Here is a 22,050-nt window from a genome sequence, read left to right as displayed (position 1 = left end):
TGGGATGTCGTGTCTTCTTTGCACAATATTACAACAACTTAACTTGTCAATACAGAGGGAGGATGCTATCTGCATATAGAAACGAATGAGCTGTTTCCTTGACCAAGTCAGTTTGGTTGGTACTTTACCATGATGACAAGTTATAATGGTTGGTACCTTACCATGATGACAAGTTATAATGATGAATTTGTGTGCCAAGAAGGCATGATATTCCAGCAAGCATACCTCTATGGAGATCCCATAACTTTTCATCACCAAAACATAACAATTTACAAGCAAGCAAAATGATGGGAAAGAAACTGAATTTGGTATCATAGCCAGATTCAGACAAAGATGAAGGCACCAGCTCTGCCATCTGGAGTTGTTCAGTTTCACAGTCACTCCATTAACAGTGCAGATGCCACATGAGTTGGCAAAACCTTCTGGCAGTGTAGGCTAGGAGAAAAATGAGTGTGCATTCCTTGGCCAGTTGCATTATGCATCTGAAGTTATCCATTCGCCGACGTTACTACTGTCCCCATCGTGATGAGCTTGTTCTAGGTTATTCTCTTGGTTTGTGATCCAGGTTTTGTTCACAAGCTATTGATGATTACTTTGGCTTTACATTTGCTTTTCATTTCAGCTACCTTCGAACTGGTGTTTGGTATGCATTCATACACCCATTTCTTTTTGGCACTTACCATTTTCTCTGAAACTGTCTAGGTCACACCTCCCAACTGGGTAGCATGTTATTAACGTGAACGGATAACAAACACTGAAATTACTGTAGTCATAAACTTTCATATATTCCACCAAATGGCTGAAACTACTATTTGTACTTTATTTAATGATTATTAATGACATATATGCAAATTAGAGGATCTTAATGTATACACTTAAGACAAAACATATATCTATAATTAATGTCTAATTTTACATGATCTTTTACTTGTCCTGTTTCAGTATAAAATGCTATAGGATCAAACACAAATTAACAATAAGTACCAATAACTTGTAGACATATGTATGTTATAGACAAGCTACATAAGTCTTAAACTAATTGAAACAGAAAAAATATTAAGTTCTGGCAGTGCTTACAAAAAATACCAATAGTGGAACTTACATGGATTACACAGTTTACTTAAACATTCATTTATAAGTAGAAAGTATCGCATTACTGAGTAGAATTAGGATGAGTTACATGTCAAAAAGAAGAAAACATGTGACACAGCAAAATATTCATATGTTCAATCTCTAGTGCAACTACCTCAAAAATGTAAAACTGCAAAATGCCTCAGCTTTCCACATTGTGACTTTGTTTCTCAATTTACATGATGAAGAACATTCCACAACAAATAGGCATTTATTTTTCCTATGTAATTTTTCTTAATTTTTTTACATTTGCTATTTTACCTGACAAGTTGGAATCTTCTGTTAAAATTTAGTAAAGTTAATTTATTACCGTAATATTGTATTTTGTACAATTACTATCAATCATAACACAGGTCCACTAGTAATAACAAGGTCATTGCACAGTAAAGCATTCAGGTGAAGACAAATCATTATGCAGGGTGTCCATAATTAAAGTTACAGTTTCAAAATGCTGTAGAAAGAGAATCACTGCTCAGAATGATGTCAAATTTGAGCAGCATATTACTGACGCAGGGGGAAACGTCATGGAGCAGAACAAATTTAACAAAAATCTTACCAAAAGATGGCGCTGTAAGCATCTTAAGATAAATGGAGTCAGCTACAAACAAATGATTAATTGCAATACAATGGCTACGGTTTGAGCTGCACATTACACCATACATACTGTTCAATGTGCATGACTGCGTAAGTCTGGCAGTCAACAATTATGGCACTGTAAGTTAGGCAAGCCCTTCTGCCATGCCAAGGTCACGCAACATTGGATGAGAACCTTTTATTTCCCCCCAGAGGTGAAAAGTCACATAACAAGCAAAATGACATTGGTTTTTAATTGTTCAGGGCCAAAAAATTGCATAAAAAACAAAAGACACATGCCATTGGTTTTTAGTTGTCATGGGACTGGCACAAGACATTTTCAGTATACTGTCTACTGTTTTCTGCCACAACTTCAGATCAAGAGACAGCATGTTCCACAACAGATCAAGAGTGTCTCGGAGGTCACATTCAGAAAGTGCTGTGCAATGTGTGCCTTAAGTTCAGCTATGTTCATAATTGGAGTACTGAACATATCTTGGTGATAACCATACCACCAGAAGTCAAACAGATTGAGATCAGGTGATCCGAATGGCCAGGCTGTAAGGAAATGATTGCTAATAAATCTAGCATTTCCAAAATGCCTTTGCAGCAGCCACTTCACTCGCTGTGCAATGTGCCACCTTGCATAAAAATGATCCTGCCCATATATCCACACTGTTGAAGAGTTGGAATGACATTTGTATACAAAAGACTGTATAGTATTTACCAGCGATCATACAGGTAACAAATCCCAAAAAAATATGGCCCTATGAGAAACAACGCCATCAACACACACCACAGTGTCACTTTTGCAGAATGAAGTGGTACTGTTTGATGTGTGTACGGATTTCTGTTGCCCATATTCTGCAATACTGCATATGGACATGTCCTTGGAGATGGAAATAGGCTTCATCTTTCCACAAAATGTTCCATGGCCATTCATTGTCCACTTCCATGCGAGCAGGAAATTCCAGAAGGAATATTTCTCTTGTTGACAGATCAGGAAACAACTCCTGAACATGGGTGATTTTGTATGGATAGCAATGCAGGATGTTTCATAGGATTTTATGCACCATGCTGGCAGGCATGTCCAACATTTGGGCAATTCTCTGATCACTGCATGTTTGCACACCACCACTCGATCTCCCCTGCAATGCTGTGGTCGCATCTTTGACAGATGTCTGATCAACTGCCTTCCTCCCTCTGCCACACTGCACTTCAAAGGACCTGTCTTTTTGAATTTTATAGTCATTTTCACCAGATACTTAAAAGATATCAGACCTTTGCCTTTTTTCATACCCTTGAGTGTCCAGAACTCCTACAGGACTACTGCTGCACAGTCACTGTTCTTGCGAAGGACCTTCACCAGCAGCTCACAATCCTTCATGGAAACAGTCATGTTGGGTGTCTCAAATGCAAACTGAGGAACATCATTCTGAGCAGTGGCTGTCTTTCTACGGTGTTCTGAAACTGGAACTTTAATTGTGGACACATTGCAGTACTGTCATGTTATGTGTTTTTATAATGTTTAAAATTCTCTACAGCATAGTTACCTGCGCTGCTTTTGGAATGGCTCCTCAAAATTCACCCGTATTTCAGTTAATGATGTTCCTCGGAGGACACTTCTGTTGACTGGAAGAAGTTCTGCGACATGGTTATCAGACACTATACTTTGTTCTTCATGGGCAGTTACATTCTATGAATGGGGAAATTAAAGAAAAATTCAGCTAATCATTCTACTGATTTTGTACTTTAATTCAAATAAAATGTTCCATAAACGTTGCTATGATGGAAAGCCTTCAGGACTGCGAAATGAGTTAGAATCAGCAGGCAGAAGTCACCATTGTAGGTTACTAACAAACACACACACACACGCGCGCACACACACACACACACACACACACACACACACACACACACACACACACACACACACACACACACACACACATGCAGCACGCACGCACGCACGCACACACAAGGAGAGAATGAAGAAAAGCAGATAAAAAATGCTACTTCAAATCAAGTGTTTATTTAATTTTACTGATTTCACAAATCACTCTTACCTGTCTAAATACATTAAAGAAGTGAGATGGACATCATTTGCCTAACCCAGTTTATTCATTTTACAAGGTGTACAACTTTGCCTCCGCTGTTTGCCAATAGGTGGTGACAATGGTAAGTAGCGGTCGAAAGAAACAGATTGCAGATGTCAGGCAGTTAGCTTGGACCTTGGTCAACATAACCTCATTCAAACATTAGTCGATTTGTGTATGCATCATAAAGTTGTTCTTGATTTAAAACGTCAGTTTACGATCCTAATTCTCATCATTTGTAGGAGGTGTTACTGTTTTGTTTCAATATGAAGAAAACAGCAGCTGAGCCTCATCTAATGTTCTCAAGTACATATGGTAAGGACGCTATTAGTGATGTAACATGTTTGGAGTGGTTTCAACACTTCAAGAACAGTGATTTTAATGCTGTACACTGGCATACTGGTGCAAGAGAGAATGTTTTCGAAGATGCAGAATTGGAGACATTGCTGAGTGAAGACTCGCGTCAAACTGAAGAAGAATTGACACAATTAGTGGGAGTGACACAGCAAGCCATTTCAAAATGTCTCAAGGATATGGGAATGATTCAGAAAGAAGGAACTAGGGTCCTGTGTGTGCTGAAACCAAGAGACGTTGAACGGCATTTGTGTGTTTGTGAAGAGTTGCTTCAGAGGCAAAAACGGAAGGGATTTCTGCATCGCATTTTGACCGGGAATGAAAAATGGGTTCATTATGATACCCTAAATGCAAAAAATCATGTGTATATCCCGACCATGCTGCCACGTCGACGGCCAAACCGAATATTCACGTCTCCAAGATTATGCTCTGCATTTGGTGGGACCAGCTTGGCGTCATGTACTATGAGCTGTTAAAACCAAGTGAAACAATCACAGGTGCTTGTTATCGAACACAATTAATGCATCTTAGCAGAGCATAAAAGACAAACAGCCGCAATACAGCAAGAGGCCCGATAAAGTGATTTTGCAGCATGACAAAACTCGACCCCACATTGCGAAAGAGGTCAAAACGTACTTGGAAATGTTAAAATGGGAAGTCCTACCACACCCGTCGTATTCTCCAGACATTGCTCCCTCTGAATATCAGCTGTTTAGATCAATGGTGCATGGCCTGGTGGACCAACACTTCCAATCTCATGAAGGAGTCACAAATTGGATCGATTTGTGGATCGCTTCAAAAGATGAACAATTTTTTCGATGCAGGATTCGTACACTGCCCAAAAGATGGGAGAAAGTAGTGGCTAGCAATGGAAAATACTCTGAATGATACATGTGTAACCAATTTGTTTCATTAAAGCATCAAATGTCGGGGAAAAAACGGTGGAACCAAAGTTGCAAACCTTATATATGGGGAAAAAACGGTGGAACCAAAGTTGCACACCTTATATATGGAGTAATGTTCAAAATTATCTTTGCTTTGTTCTTGGAATTTCGAATTTTTGTGTGTAGTGGATATGGGTTTTGCTTGTTTTATGACACAAAGAAGAATTTTTGTAATAATGGTGGTAGTGTGACATTAAGTCTAGGGTAGAGCTAGTCCTCTACATTAAATCAAGCTCTATTCTCTAGTCACGAGAAATTCTGATCCTAGATGTTAGTCCTCCCCAAAACAAAGTTTTCTGGTCTTTCCAAACCACCACAGCTTACATTGCAATTGGTGTTGAATATTGTAACATGTTCTATAATTTAATAATCTAGATTCCAGGGCTCAAGATTCAGATTAACTGCATGACAAGCAGCAATGTTCTGTTATTACAGATGTAGATAACATCTGTTCTATGATAAATAGCAATGAGATCATGTAGATTTTAAGCTAGCATTACAATGTAAACATAGCTACTGAGTGGGACAGACACATTTTTATCCAAAGTAGCAGAATTCCTCCTAATGTCAGTGTGTTAAATTTAACATGAGCTAGCACAAACAGTTTAAAGCTGATTAATAATAACAAATTTTTAATGCAGTACCTAATGGCTGATTCTCTTTCTTAAATTATAATTTGACTCATTTCACATTGCTGAAGATTCTGTTTCAAAACAAAATTTATGCCACATGATAAACAAAAATATAAATATTTTAAAATTATGGTACAGAATTACTGATCAATTCTTACCTTCAGGAAAAATGTCAGTACTGTTGAGAGACACAAATAAAAGTACATATGCTATCCTTGGTTTCAGAATTAATAGCATCTTTCTTGGGGAGGGCAGAAGGATAAAAATGGTTAAAAATGAAGGGCATCTCTCAGACACTTGGTATAAGGACGTGAAAACAACTATTTTTCCTCTGAGTTTCTGCTGGATGAGAGAGAATGCTGTCCAATAACAGAAGAAATTATCTTGGCAACTCCTTAGGCATGAGATATTTTTAAACTTATCCAAGAAAGGAGGTGAACTGTAGCTACCACAGTGAAGACGAGAGTGATGAGGTCTGGCCTCATGTTGCCCTATATCTCACTCAATGATGAGGCTCTGTCCAGGAGATGTAGCTTTTCAGAGGGTGTAGTAGTGGCATCACAAGGGCAGTGAAATAATCATCAATGCCTGTGATGAAACTTCCTGGCAGATGAAAACCGTGTTCCAGGATAAGATTTGAACTCATGGGCAAGTGCTCTATCAGTAGACTACTTGCCTGTGAAAGGCAAAGGCCCTGAGTTTGAGTCTCGGTTTGGCACACAGTTTCAACCAGCCAGGGTGTTCCATCACATGCATTGATGATTCTCTCACTGCCTTCACGATGTTATCACTACACCCTCTGAAAAGTTATATGTCCTGGGCAGGGCCTCAAACAATGAGCAAGATATAAGGCAACACGAGGCGACTTTCCATCACTCTCATCTTTTTCACTGTGCTGGTTACAGTTCATCTCCTTCCTTGGATGCTAATCCAACTTGAACGGACTTGGATTCTGCACTCTTTGGGATACAACAGATTTGGCATTATTTGCAGACTCTGGTGAGATCTTTCTTTGGATTATGGTTCACAGTGCTACAGGTAACCACACTGACTATGGATATGTACTGCAATTGTGTTTATACCATGTGTTCAATCTGCTAATATATTTAAATGTGACATCTCTCAATAATTTTTTCTTATCACCATAAGCCACAATTATGCAATCTGAAATGCATATATGTCTGCTATGCTGCTGTTCGAACCAGGAATAAATGACTTCATCTGTTCTTGAGACAGATGGAATCTTCAAACTTTATTTTTTCATCTAGATTGGATGTAGATTATTCTAGATATTTATTCTGTTTTTTCATTCCCTTTTTCCTTCTTTTCCACCAACCACCAATATTTTGAGCACAAGCACAATACTTGCTAGCAACCGAATACAATTTCTCATAATTGTCAGTGCATTTTGTTGCCTTTACTTTCTTCTGAAGCAAAATCACAAAGCATTTGTATTTTAACTTTGTGGTTTTCTTGAACTTAATGTCAGGTAGGGCACTGTTTGATGTTGGTGTTTTGTAAATACATACATCAACAATCACCATTGTGAAAAGACAGCAACTAGTAGCACTGTTAAGGCAACAGAAGAGTATTTTTTTTAAAAGTAGTTGTCATTAAGGGCTTCCTTGTACAACTGAACTCGAATTACAATTACACTGAATCCTTTAATGTCAAATAACTGCCAAATGAACTCTTAAAACATTTAATAGTAGGTTGACCTGACAATTTTCTGTAAGCTTCAGAGAAATCGGTAGCCAAATCCACCCATAAAAACCTAACACTATGAACTCATAAAGTTGATATTCTATAGTATTTGTACTTTCCTCGAGTTATAGTCTTCAGTCCAAAGGCATTTCTTTTTCCAGAAATACCCCAGGTGGGAACAACATTAGTTCACGAATTATTTGTACAGGCTTCAAAGACAAATGAATTCTTTTCATTTATATGTGTGTTTAGTAGTTTAATTCATAAATTTCTTGTGTATTTGTGTGCTTACCAGGCACAATCTAATGTTTTAATTCTTGTGAGTGTACAGTTCCATCATCTTTAATATGGGGCAAATGTGACTACTGTGTTGGCACTGTGATCACTGTGTTTATATGCAGGCTGAGTTGGTGACTCTTCATTCACAGCTCCAGGACTGCTGGTTTTTGGCACACAATTTGAGGCTGCTTCCATTAGTCATCACTGTGTGTGTGTGTGTGGGGGGGGGGGGGGGGGGGGACTGGATGTAGAGCTCTAAGGGATGTCCAGCATGTCCCACATCTCCCCCAATCAGTCCACTACTGTGGCCATCCACGTTACTGCCGACCCTGAGTTTACCCCTCACCTGTTGTAAAATGGCAGGTAATCCCAAGGAGTCAATCATAAGGCCTCTCCACTTCATCTGATAAACAGGTTCCATGCAATATCTGTGGTTGACATGGATCCTGAGCCACATCAAGTTGCTTGTCCTGTTTCAGAGGACACTTCTTTGCCTGCAAGATCTGGGCATTCACAGGGGCTGGAATTACTGGTAGTTGGAAACTCCAATGTTAGGTGCATAATGGGGCTATCTGCTTGCTAGATGTAAGCAGAGCTCACCATCTGTAACATCGTTGACAGGACCAATTGCAGACCTTTGGTACAGAGCTAAGTGGAGGGTCTGAATCCCAGGCTCAGACTGTTTTGTTACATGTAGACTCCAGATCCTTCACTTGTGACATAAGGTGGTGGAGTATCAAGTTCTGTTTAATAGGTCTGCATTCCATTATACACAGGAGGTGGCTACATGGATAGCAAGTGCTGTGTGGAGTGGACTAGGCAATTTTTTTAGGTTACAGGGTCTTGCAAGAGAAGAAAAGGGGCTTCAGTCTCAAAGTGTGCAGGGCAAACACATGACGAGGATAGACCTATGAACCTGAAGTATTACAGTTGTAAACTGTCATAGCTATGTCTGGAAAGTACCAGACCTCCAATAACTAATTAAAAGCACTGAAGCTTAAATCATTATAGATACTGAAAGCCGGCTAATACCCAAAATTTATACAAACAACATAATATTGTTCAGAAAGGATAGATCAAATACAATTGGTGGTTGGGCATTTGTTGCTGTTAGAAATAGTTTATTTTGTAGCAAAACTGAAATACTTAGTCCCTGTGAGTTAGTGTAGGTAGAGGTTATACTTGATAACCATAAGAAATTAATAATTAGTTCCTTTTACTGAGCCTCTGACTCAGAAGTTACAATTGCTGAAAGATTCACAGAAAACATGACTATCATTTCAGGATATAGTTGGTCTCACTGCACTCTGCCCTTGATATATCGACTAGTATACATGTTGAGAGCCAATGGTGGGTATAAAACATCGTCAGAAATTGTACCAAATGCTTTCTCAAAAAATTATTTTGAGCTATAAGCTCAGGAGCCCATTCGAAATGTAAATGGTTATGGAAACATACTTGATCTCTTAGCAACAAATAATTCTGAGCAAACAGAAAGCGTCATGACTGATACAGAAATTCGTTATCACAAGGCCGTTGTAATGAGACTAAATACTGTAACTCCAAAATCTACAAAAAATAATTGCAAAATATCTCTATTTAAAAAGGGCAGATAAAAATTTGCGTCACAGCTTCCCAAGAGACAGTTTCCATTCCTTTCAAATTAACTTTGTAAGTGTAGACCAAATGTGTTTTGAATTCAAAGAAACATTATCAACAACACCTAAGAGATTTATACCAAATAATTTAATAACAGATGGAACTGATATCCTATTGTTAACAATGCGTGTTCCCCAAGATTGGCAAAGTTTAATAGAAGATCAGAATTCAGCACTACCTTCAGTGTAAGATGCTTTTAATAGTTTCCACATTATGAAACTCTGTCTTGAGATTTGGCAGAAAATATAAAAAGATCCTGGTCATATGTAAAGTACACCAGAGGCAAGACACAATCAATACCTTTACTGCGTGATAGTGAAGGCAATGTTACCAACAACAGTGCCACTAAAGTGGAGGTACTAAATACGATTTTCAGAAATTACATCACCAAAAAAGGGGAAGTTAATATTCCACGATTTGAATCAAGAACTGCAGCAAATGTGACCTAAAAGTATATATTCTTGGTGTAGTGAATCAACTCACTTAATAAATGCAAGTCTTCCAGTCCAGACAGCATACCAATTAGGTCCCTTTCAGAGTATGCTGATATAATAGTTTCATATTTAGCAGTCATATACAACTGCTCGCTTGAGAAAAGAGCTGCACCTAAATACTGGGAAGTAGCACAGGTCACACCAATACTCAAAAAAGGAATGACAGAAACATATCCCTGGCGTAGATTTGCAGTATGATTTTGAAACATGTCTTGTCTTCAAACATTATGAATTACATTGAAGAAAATTATCTATTGATCCATAATCAGCACAGATTCAGAAAATATTGTTCCTGGACAACATAACTAGCTCTATACTCTCATGAAGTAATGAGTGGTATCAACAGATCAAACTGAATGTGTACTTCTAGATTTCCAGAAATCTCTTGATCCCATTACTCACAAGCAACTTCTAGTCATACTGTGTGCCTATGGAGTAGTTCTATCTCAGCTGTGCAAATGGCTTCAAGATTTGCCATCAGAAGATCACAGTTCATAGTAATTTATGGAGAATCACTGAAAAAACAGATGTGTTATTTAGCTTTCCCTAAGTGTTATAGGTCCTCTGCTGTTCCTGACATACATAAACGAATTAGGAGACAATCTGAGTAGCCCTCTTAGGTTGTTCACATATGATGCTGTCATTTACTGTCTAATAAAGTCATCAGAAGATCAAAACCTATTGCAAAATGATTTTGGCAAATTATACACATGGTGTGAAAATCGATCCTAAATAATGAAATGTATGAGGTCACCCACATGAGTACTAACAGGAATCCATTAAATTTTGGTTAAATGATAAACCACAAAAATATAAAGTCTGCCAATTCATCATAATATCTGGGGATAACAATCTCAACAACTTAAATCACAATGATTATATAGATATTTGGGGGAAGGTGAACCAAAGACTGTGTTTTATTGGCAGAACACTTAGAAAATGCAACAAATCCAATAAAGAGACTGCCAAAACTATGAATGTTCATCCTCTGATAGAGTACTGCTGTGCAGATTGGGAGCCTTACCAGACAGAATTGACGGAGGGCACAAAAAAAGTTCAAAGAAGGGCAGCTAATTCTTTATTATTGCAAAATAGTGGGGGAGAGTGTTACAGACATGATATATGAATTGGGATGGCGATCATTAAACCAAAGGAATTCTTCACTGCGGCAAGATCTTTTTATGAAATTTCAATCTCCAACTTTCTCCCCCAAATACAAAAATATTTTGCTGATGCCAACCTATGTAGGAGAAATGATCATTGTAATAAAATAAGATACATCAGAGCTTGCAGAAATATGAGGGTGGTTTGAAAAGTTCTCAGAATCCCCGTGAGAGTTCTGTGCTAGCGCAACAAGTTGTTCATGTGATATCCGTTGGGCTGTTACCTGTAAACACGTGCCACATCAAAGCTCTTGAAAGAGAGCTGTGGGGGTGAAGTGGCTCTGTTGTTGTTCCTACATAGTGATTTGCGAAGATGGAAAAAAACGAGATTTGAGCAGTGATTAAGTACTTCGTAAAGAAAGGTATGAAAGCAAAAGACATTCATGCTAATTTACAGAATACACTGGGAAACTCTGCTCCTTCATATGCAACTGTTGCCAAGTGGACAAATGAATTTAAATTTGGTCAGGAGAGCTTAGATGATGATCTGCGCAATGGTCGGCCAAGGTGTCACTACTCCAGAAATCATGACAGAAGTGCATGGAGGATCGCTGATTGAAAGTGCTTGAAACTGCTCATGCTTGCCAGATGTCATCTGAAAGGGTATATCACATTTTAACTGAATAATTAGAAATGAAAAATTATCTGCAAGATGAGTGCCACAACTCTTGATGCTGGATCAAAAATGCATGAGAATGGGCATATTGGAACAACGTTTGGCCAGTTTTAGGAGAAACGAACAAGAGTTTTTGTGCCGGTTTGTGACCACAGATGAAACTTCGGTGCACTACTATACCCCAGAGACAAAGCAACAGTCAAAGTAGTGGAAACATGCTGATCCTCGCGCCTGCAGCACGAATCCTAGACCTAATTTCACACGCGTGAATCATAAGTAAGCAGTGAACTAAACATATAGGTAAATGTATCCAGTTGGTATGAATATAATATAAGTGTTCTTACATTAGTGGAAGTGCTAGTGAAGTGTTAAAGAAGATTAAACGGGGTAAGAAGTTTATTTTCCTTCTCGCGCCTATAGCACGGATTTTAGGTTTAATTTCACACACACGTATCATAAGTAAACAGTGACTTAAACTTATATGTAATCACCAGTTTTTTTATTCAGTACTCTTTCAATTTATTTATATCTTCCTGAATAGTTTCTGGGGTCCTTTGTTTATGTTTTAGTTAGTACTTAAATCAGTTTATATGATTTCTGTTTTTACCATGAGTGAGAAGTGTGTGACATGCCGTAGGATTGTTAGTTCCGGGGTATGGTGTGATGGGTGCTGTATTTTCTTTCATTGGGGCAAATGTAGTGGCGTGGGAAATGGGGACATAAATGAAGCTCACCAGTGGTATTGTAGGATCTGCAGTAGAGATAGGAAAATACTGGAACAGGAAGGGAAAATTGCAGCTCTTCAAGCTGACCTAGACAAGGCAAGGGAGGATCTGGATAGGTTAAAGAGGGAGAAGGGTGAACAGAGGTGGGAAGTGGCAACAGGTAATAGGGGGAACAGGCAAAGGAGAGCATCAGACAGCTTTGTCATAAATCTTGAAAATAGATTTGACCTGTTGCCTCAGTCAGAATTGGATGAGACTCATGTAGCTGAAGCTGTAGAAACGGCACAACAGGCTTTCAAGGACTTGAAAAAGGTAGGGAAATTTGTAAAGAGAAAGAAAGTTCTGTTGTTAGGTAGTTCCCATGGTAGAGGTGTTGGCCAACTACTGCAGGAAAATTTAGGTAGAGAGTACCAGGTCACAAATTTTTTCAAGCCTAGTGCAGATCTGGGTCAGGTAACAGAGGATGTAAGTTCTTTATGCAAGGATTTCACAAAGGAGGATGCCGTGGTTATAGTGGGTGGTCCGGGAAATAGGACTGACAGAAACTCTGAACATTCCATAGAGAGTGACCTGCTGAAGATAGCATCAGCAACAAAGCATACGAGTGTGGGATTTGTGTCTGTGTTGAGACGCCATGATCGGCCTCATTTGAACTCTTCCGTAGGGAGGGTGAACTTGGAGTTGGAATGGCTGTTTAGGATGCATATAGGGTCCCATATTGGTTTGATTCCTGTGGATGCTATCGATAGGTGGGACTACACTAGGCATGGCCTTCACCTCAATAGGAAAGGGAAGGGAAAACTGTCTGGGTTGGTTGCAGCAAACTTAAGGGGGGGGCACTGTCACAAATGGTAAAATACGAGTGGTCGCAGGTGTCAGAGGGATGCCTTTTTTAGGATAGGGAAGGGAGAATAAAAACAAGTTTTAAAAGAGATTGGCAGACACACTCAGTTTGAGAAAACTGATGAACAGGAGTCAGATTTTAGCATACACCCTCCATTTCAACAGAAAGTAATCAGAAACTGCTAGTTCATTTCCACCAAAGCAGTTATAATCCCATCAGTTTGCAGTATGAGTTATCTTTATTACACCAGAACATTCCGGGAGTCAGAAATAAAGTTGATGAACTACTCATTTGCATCGATGAAATGAATTCATCTAGCCAAATTGACATAATCTGCCTCTCTGAACATCAAGTGACCACTGGTATAGATATGTTAGACATTTCAGCATCTAAGCTAGCTTCCTACTTTTGCAGAGTAGATATGGATGGAGGAGGAGTTGCCACATTTATTAAAAACTGCCTTAAATTCAAAAACATTGACATTAGTAAATTCTGTTTGGATTAGCATCTAGAAGCATGTGCGACAGAAGTATAATTCCATAACAGATCCTATGTAATAGTAACTATTCACCGAGCACCTGCAGGAAATTATAATCTATTCAAAAATCATCTAGAAGCTCTTTTGGGTTATTTAACAGGAAGAAACAAAGGAATTTTGATTGCTGGTGACTTTAATACAGATTTTCTAGTGCAATCTTCCAATAAACATTTACTGCAGTTAGTAATGTTGTCTTTCAATCTAACTCACACTGTAAACTTTCCAACTAGGATCACTAAATCCTCAAGGACAGCCATTGGTAACATTTTTATAGACAAATCAAAGGAACAAAATCATATCATAAAGCCTGTTATAAATGGACTATCAGATCATGACATGCAGCTCCTTATTTTAGATGTAAATTCTAAGCAGATAATCAAGACTGAAAAATCTGAGTACAGGAGAGTAGTCAATCAACCAAAAATTGAGTGTTTTAGAAAACTGCTCAAAGATATGAACTGGAAAGATGTTTATAGTGCTCATGACATGAATGAAAAATATAACACATTCATGAACAATGTCAGTACCATGTTTGAAAACTGTTTTCCTCTAAAAGTTACTCAAATTAAACAGAAGTCTATAATAAAACCATATATTACACAAGGAATAAAGAATTCCTGTAAGACAAAAAGGAAAATGTATCTGTGAACCAAGAATAGCTACAATGCTGATAATTTAGCTAAATGCAAGGAATACTGTAAAATATTAAAAAATAACATATTATCAAGAACACAGTTTGGATTTCTGAAGGGTTCTGATATCACCTACAATGAAAATGTACTTAATTCATTAAATAACAAGTTACAAGCAGCAGGTATTTTCTGTGATTTGTCAAAGGCCTTCGATTGTGTGAACCATAACATCCTTTTAAATAAATTAGAATTCTATAGTGTCACTGGCAGTGCTGCAAAATGGTTCAAGCCATACCTCACTAACAGGAAACAAAGGGTATCAGTGTAAGGGATTAGTGAATGAAGTCATCAGTCATCATCAGAATGGGAAGAAATTACATGTTGTGTCCCACAAGAATCCATCTTAGGGCTATTGCTTTTTCTTGTGTACATTAATGATCTCTCATCAGTTACACTCCCAGAAGCAGAGTTCATTTTGTTTGCAGATGACACAAGTATTGCAATAAATAGTATGTCGAGTGTAGTTCTAGAAAGATCTGCTACTGATATTTTCATGGATATTAATAAATGGTTTAAGCCAACTCACTGACATTGAACTTTGAAAAGACTCACTATATGCAATTCAGAACCTGTAAGAGGTTTCCACCCAGCATATGCATAAAGTATGAAGAAGAGCAGATAGAAGAGGTTGTCAGTCTTAAATTCCTGGGATTACAACTTGATAATAAATTCAGTTGGGAGGAGCACACCACAGAGCGGCAGAAACGCCATGACAAATCTGTATTTGCAATTTGAGTGTTAGCAGACATAGGTGACATAAGAATGAAAAAGCTTGCATACTTTGCCTACTTTCATTCCATAATGTCATATGGTATAATATTTTGGGGTAACTCTTCAAGTCAAACAAAAGTTTTCAGAGCCCAAAAGCATGTAATACGTATTATTTGTGGAGTAAATTCACGGACGTCCTCTAGAAACCTCTTCAAAGAACTGGGTATACTAACTACTGCCTCTCAGTATATTAACTCCTTAATGAAATTTGTCGTAAATAATATATCTATTTTTCCAACAAACAGCTCAGTTCATACACACAATACCAGGAACACTCATCTTCAATAATATGCCAGCAAACATAAAAAATTTAGCTACAAATAAAAATCAGTTTAAAAGGAGCATGAAAGACTTACTAGTGGCCAACTCCTTCTACTCCACTGAAGAATTTTTTAATAGAAACAAATGATGTATTGTATATATTCATACTATTAGTATTGTTATTTCAGCTTTTTTTTAAAAAAAAAAAAAGAGAAAAAAAGAAGGGAAAAAAAAGGTTGACATGTTCCACATCCACGAGGATCTCCTCAGCATGGATCTATGGAATGAAAAATTAATCTAATCATCAAAGAAAGCAAAGACAATACCTTCGGCGGGAGAGGTCATGGCATCAGTGTTCTGGGCTGTGAAGGGATCACGTTCGTAGATTATCTCCCCACTGGGCAATACTATGCTAACCTCCTGAACAAATTGCCACACAAGATATGCATAAAAGTCCATGTTTAGCAAGGAAGAAGGTCATCTACCATCTAGACAATGCGCACCCGCACACATGTCATCGCCGTGGCAAAATTACACAAACTAAGGTATGAATTGTTGCCACACCTGCCTTATTCACCTGATATGGCTCTGTCTGACTTGCATCTCTTCCCAAAATTGAAAACTTTTCTTGGTGGATGAAGATTCACTTCAAATGAAGAATTACTAGTCGGAGTTGACAACTATTTTGCTGTCCTGGAGGAAACAAATTTTTGAGATGGAATCAAAGCAGTGGAACATCATTGGATCAAGTGCATTAATCTACAAGGAGACTACACTGAAAAATAAAAAAAGTTTCAGTGATGTAAGTACTTTATTTCTATTCTGTTCTGAGAACTTTTCAAACGAACCTCGTATTAGAGTGTTTGTTTTTCCTGTCCGCTGTTCCAAAAGTGGAATGGTAGAGAAGTAGTGTGAAAGTGTTGCAATGAACACTCTGCAAGGCACTTACATGTGAATGCAGAGTAGTCCTATAGGTATAGATGTAGGCTTGCCTGCTGGTACATGCCCTGTCTACAGTTCCCACAATTTTGATCTAAACTCCTAGAAAATCACACAGATTTGACAAAACTTTGTTTATTGTACTTTAATCACATATATTAACTTCTCTACCAGCCAAATAACATTCACTCTGCAATCACATTCATACACTTTTCACTTTTTAATTGAGTTTGCCATTGCTTGTAAGTTCTTTAGAGTCCGCCATAATTTAAAATCATCTTCTGACTCTCTAAATATTTCCATTCCAGAAATTAATGCCTTTTATTCCCAATCACGTGCACACTCATGATCCTCTCTTTAAGAAGAGTCAGTTGTGATACTAAATATTCTGTAATATCACAAAACTAATTCACTTTCATGTGCAATCCTATAGAGTGCAAGCACACAGGACGCGTCCTGCAGGCTCACACAAGCTCAATTAACTCACTTCTGTGACAAAATGCACAGCAGTCACCAACTGCAACGTTCTAGTGCAATGGGTCTTCCCCATCAGCAATGTTAGCCCACTGAATCATAGTGTGTTAAGGGTAGATTCAATCTGTCCAGAACAGGATCAATATCTGTAACCTTATATTGTGCAAGCCTCTTCAATACCGAGTAATTACTTCAACCAACACCCCTTTGATGTCGCTTACTGTTCATATAAATTCCTGTTTCTATCTATGCAATTGTAACCCACTATACTTCCCTCCATGACCAGATTGACAATTCCCTGATGTCTCAGGATGTGTTTTGTCAACCAGTCCATTCTGTCAGTCAAGTTATGCCATAAATTTCATTTTTCCACAATCCATTTCAGCATCTCCTCATTAGTTATCTCAATATACCCATCTAATCTTCAGCATGCTTCTATGGCACCAAATGTCAAGATTTTCTATTCTCTAATGTCCCAATTATTCATCTGTATCTTCATGCTGAATCACTGAAGATATAAATTATCACAGAACATAGTAACTACTTTATATGGTGGTGGCTGGTCAAGGAGTATGGGCACTGAGATATGTTCATACGTTATTATTAGCAGAAGTGTACTTGTTAAAAGAATGACTTAATGGATAATAATTCGTGCATACAGAAGTACTTTATGGCCATTAATGTCTGCAGACTGATGCACTGAATTACAGTTACAATGGTGTTATAGTTATCATATCTAAGGAAATGTTTTGTGGTGGCGTAAGCTGGTGCCAGCACACCGTGTGACAAAGAGGTTGCCAGATGATACATAGAGGCCAACAACAGACTGGTAGGAAATGTTCTGCCAATGCCCTCTCAGCCACCAGTATTTAAATAGCCACCAAGGACCAGAGGGCCAGTCTGTTCGAATCTGCCGCAGTCTATCGCACTGAGTAAGTTCCAGTGTCATCAGCCGCAGCCCAGTGGGAATCGCAGTAGCAGTTAGCTCCGCCACTAACTCAGGGACAGGCACCATGTAACAACCCTAATAGTGTACTTTGTACTTCACCAACAGTGAGGCAAACTTGGACTATACAGAAGAGCTGGTACCACAATGACGATCTGGAGATAAGTGACTTTCTATTCCTATGAATAAAGAATACAGTTAATCTATGCATGCAGTTTGTGTTATAGAAAAAGGATACTGGCCACCAAACAATACCCTCTTCTTGCTTCCCATGGTACAGCTCTACAGAGACAACTAGACAACATAAAAGGAATGACCACCATCCATAACTTCTTACATATTTTCAAAATATTCAACTTTTTGCAATGGTTACTATATGAAATTATTTTGTTTGTTTATGACAGTTTGTGCTTTCATTTAAAACAAAATAAAATGGACATGTGATATTACGGTAACAGAGGAATATGTAAATCGGTATTCTTTCCATTCTTTGTACATTTTTCCTTAACACTCCCCATTTTGTTTTGTTTCTGAATTCTGATTCTTTTGTATATCTCACTTCCAGGATCATGAGTTAGCTTCATATCACCCTCAGCTGCTAATAAAAAGGAATGTTGTACAAACATTCCTCTTGATAATTTATTAACGATCAAGGCACTGTGATCAGTAAAGCCTAAGACATATAGCAGTTTATTTTCCAACAATTATGATTTACTTCAGCAATAACAATATGCATAACTGATTAAATGATACCTCATCTTTGGCTTGGCCCCTTCCAAACTGACACCATAGTCTGTGCTTCCCTGACTCAGAAACTGTATGTTTCTTGGACTTGATATAGAGGCTGCTTTCAGATGACGAAGATTCAGCTGATGTTTCTGACAGACATGAGAAATCTTCACTGGGGGACAAAAACCTCACTTTCTCACACCATAGATTCCAGAACATCTGCATGTAAAATTAAAAAGAAGAAGACAGTGTCACTCTGTATAAATACTTATTCATTAAAGTACTGTATGACAATTATAAGAGATTGGGCAGAATGGTTAAAAAAGAAAGGACTTGTTTTCTCAAAAGAAATATGCTAGTTGGTATATGAAAGTGAAAGTTTCATTAACATATGAATGTATTATATTCTAACTATACATTATTCATTACTTTTTGATAACAAGTCATACATGCATGAAATGTCTGCCAATACATACATATTAGTTTTAGAATTGAAAACTCAAGAAACAGTCAAAACTGAAAATAAATAACATAAAAATGCAAAGAAATGCAACAATGCCATAATTTAGACTGAAAAAAATAAAAACAGCAACACAATGAGTACAATTCACATCATTAAACAATACGTTATGTTGTTCTTGCTATCACATCATCATTCAATGAACAGATGCTGGACAAAGTGAACACCATCTGTTAACACTTTGGAGATTGACTACATCGAAGAATATCAGGCCTAGGAATTTGGCCATTTATGCCATTATTTAAAGCGTTACTGGGAAAGATGTAATTAATGTATCTTCACGAGTGAAATATAATAAAAAGGACCAAGCTCCAATATACAGTTTTCAAATTTACTTTCATTCTTTGAAAGATTGCAAATTTTAAAATAATGATGACAGAAAGTATAATTATCCTCCCAAGAAGAAAGTGTGAGGTGAGCTATTGAGCAATTTCTTCCTCTTGAGCTTCCAAAATTTCTTGCTCATGCAACATACATGACATATCTGTAGCAGAATTACAGCAAAGTACAAAACCTAACAAAAACACACACATGAAATTAGTCAATGTGATCATATTGGTTGAGTCATTCATGACAGCAGCTCTTACATTTGCTAGTGTATCTTTCAAAATAATTCCGAACACTGAAAAGAGAAAGCAGCACCAATCAAAGGACAGATAGCAAGACATCTGTACATTGTTGTCAAATCAAATGAATTGGGTTTTCAAGAAATAGCTTGCTTGCACACTGAGAAAATCATGCCCTGACCTACACTCGGGTGTGGCCTTTTTAACACAAAGCTGAGGCCTGAGCTATGCTTGGGCTTGGTCTCCAAAGTGTTAACAAATCATGTAAAATTTGTCCTCTGTGTTTTTAACTGTTTGAATGTTGTGTTACTATGTTAATGTTTGCCGTACATTCATAATATCACGCTGTTCTACTTATACAACTGTCATGAATCAATAAATGTGTTACAGTTCCACTATATTATGTTGGTGTCATTATTTAGATGTAACATTACAATGAGAAAGCACTCTCAGATATATCAATAATATTCTTCATTAGTGGTCAGGATTCTACCACCTCAGAAGCAGTGTATTCTTTATTAGCATTAACTTGACAAAGAGCGCACTCTTTGACATTACTGGCAACAAAGAGTTAAACTGTACTGTTTCACAGGAACAAATGGAGTGGGAACAAGAAGAAAGAAAATTAACGTACATAGTGTGTTCAATCTTAGAAACCACAGGGTACATATCCTTATGAAGTAATGGTGACAAAAACTGTAAATTTCTGTTTCTATAAAATAACAAAGAGGGAGACTGGATTACCAAATATTGGCCAGCTATTCTGTCTTTTGCTAATTTTACAATGTTCTCAACAGAATTTTCCTTTGGGTACAGTATTTCTGTTTTTACTCATAACATTGGAGCTTTATCCCAGGACTACCATGCTACATTACTGGGCTCTGTATGATGTTGCAATTGTAGTGCACCAACCACATTTAATTAGAAATACACTGAGTAGGAAGTAGATTGCTGCAACACTAGCCACAGGCAAGTGTGGATGTATGCTGTTGCAGTATTGCAAGGCAAACTGGCCTGACGAGGTGTGTAAACAGTTGACACAGCAATACCTAGGCAGAAAATGGCAGAACCCTTTCCACACTAGCAGCCAAAAAAGTGTTTAGCATACTTGCTGCAAGGCACAGCAGAGCCCAAGCCAGTGCAGTCCAAAAGTGTATACATAACTAGCCATTATGTACTCCAGTCACTTGCGTTTCGTATCACAGCTCTATTTCCATAGGGATGTGGTACTTTGAGGCATCATCCAGAATGCCATTTGTGGAGCGTACTTTGACTCTGCGACATGGCAGCCTACCCTGAAACCATGGGGACTGGAGCCACTGACACACTGGGCCAGCACCAGTCCTGGAAAGCATTTAGCCAGTCATCAATACAGGTCTGTTACATCACCTGCCGGCTGCTACTGGACAGCACTGGGCTGCTACTGGACAGCGTTGGGGCACAAGCAGCACCAAGCACTAATGGCTGTAGTTAGCCGTGTTTCTTGAGGTCATCCTGCAAAGTGCTGAAGGGTGGAGTCATCACCGACAGAGGCAGCTGTGCCATGTGCCTCTACTCAGCTGAGACTGCACTCTGTCAACATTGCTGGAATAACATGCTGTAAGCCACTGGGTGTTTCAGTCACCCTGCTGCTGCTTGTATGGAACCATGGCTAAGAGTGGTAATAAAGAAATCTGGGAGGTTTCTGGCTGTATGACTGGTGCCACATAGCAACCCCTTGCATGTCCACCCCTCTTCACTTCACTGGTGTTAAGGTACTGATGTTGCCTTTCCAGTACAACATGTGAACCTATTGGCTACAGTATGGTGAGTCAAGAAATTTAATTGCTGTTCTTAAAGTGTCTTACCCACAGAAAAAAACTTGACTGCCACGCTCTTTGTTAAGGTGACTTTCATTAAAAATAAGGCGCTATGGGATTTGGAGGTCACTTTAGAGGTAATGGAGATCATGACTGTCTAGTACCTGTCAGATTTACGCACTGTAACTTGGAAAGTCATTGAGCACCATGTACAGCATCAGTAACAGAAGCGAGTTTGAAGTGTGATTATTACAGGGACATGGCTAGATAGCTAATGATTAAACATCAAGACTTTATATTGTGTATCTTGTAATTCTTGGTTTTTCAAAATGAATGCCAAGAAGGGCAAGGAGTACAAGGTGTATCAGAATCAGTGGCAGCTTGTATATTATTGGCAGCACTGATAAATAAATTGAGGATGTGCAAGCATTTGTGGAGGATCTTAGGAATTTGGCAAAAATGGAAGGGTGGTCTGATGCAGAACTTTCAAAGTAGCAAAATTAAGAAAATCGAGAAGCAAAAGCTTATACAGTTTATATGGAGGTTCTCAAGGGAGCTGAAACATTTGAGGAATTTAGAAAGAGATTGGTTCAAAGATATA

The 22,050-nt window shown here is 38.2% G+C and overlaps 1 protein-coding gene across 1 annotated transcript in view; it reads right to left on the bottom strand.

Moving 5' to 3' along the window:
• LOC126474698 (uncharacterized) overlaps positions 1 to 22,050 on the bottom strand; it is a 282,698-nt gene that overhangs the window by 203,666 nt on the left and 56,982 nt on the right. Inside the window, exons 3-4 of the mRNA XM_050102175.1 lie at positions 18,589 to 18,783; positions 3,258 to 3,400 (exon numbers count right to left, since the gene is read on the bottom strand). Of these exons, the coding sequence (XP_049958132.1) occupies positions 3,258 to 3,400; positions 18,589 to 18,783 (338 nt within the window). The remainder of the gene's footprint in view (positions 1 to 3,257; positions 3,401 to 18,588; positions 18,784 to 22,050) is intronic.

This window comes from Schistocerca serialis, chromosome 4, assembly GCF_023864345.2.
Source record: "Schistocerca serialis cubense isolate TAMUIC-IGC-003099 chromosome 4, iqSchSeri2.2, whole genome shotgun sequence".
Taxonomy (NCBI): Eukaryota; Metazoa; Arthropoda; class Insecta; order Orthoptera; family Acrididae; genus Schistocerca; species Schistocerca serialis.
Note: the sequence above shows the minus strand (reverse complement) of the source record. Positions and strands in the feature narration are given on the sequence as shown.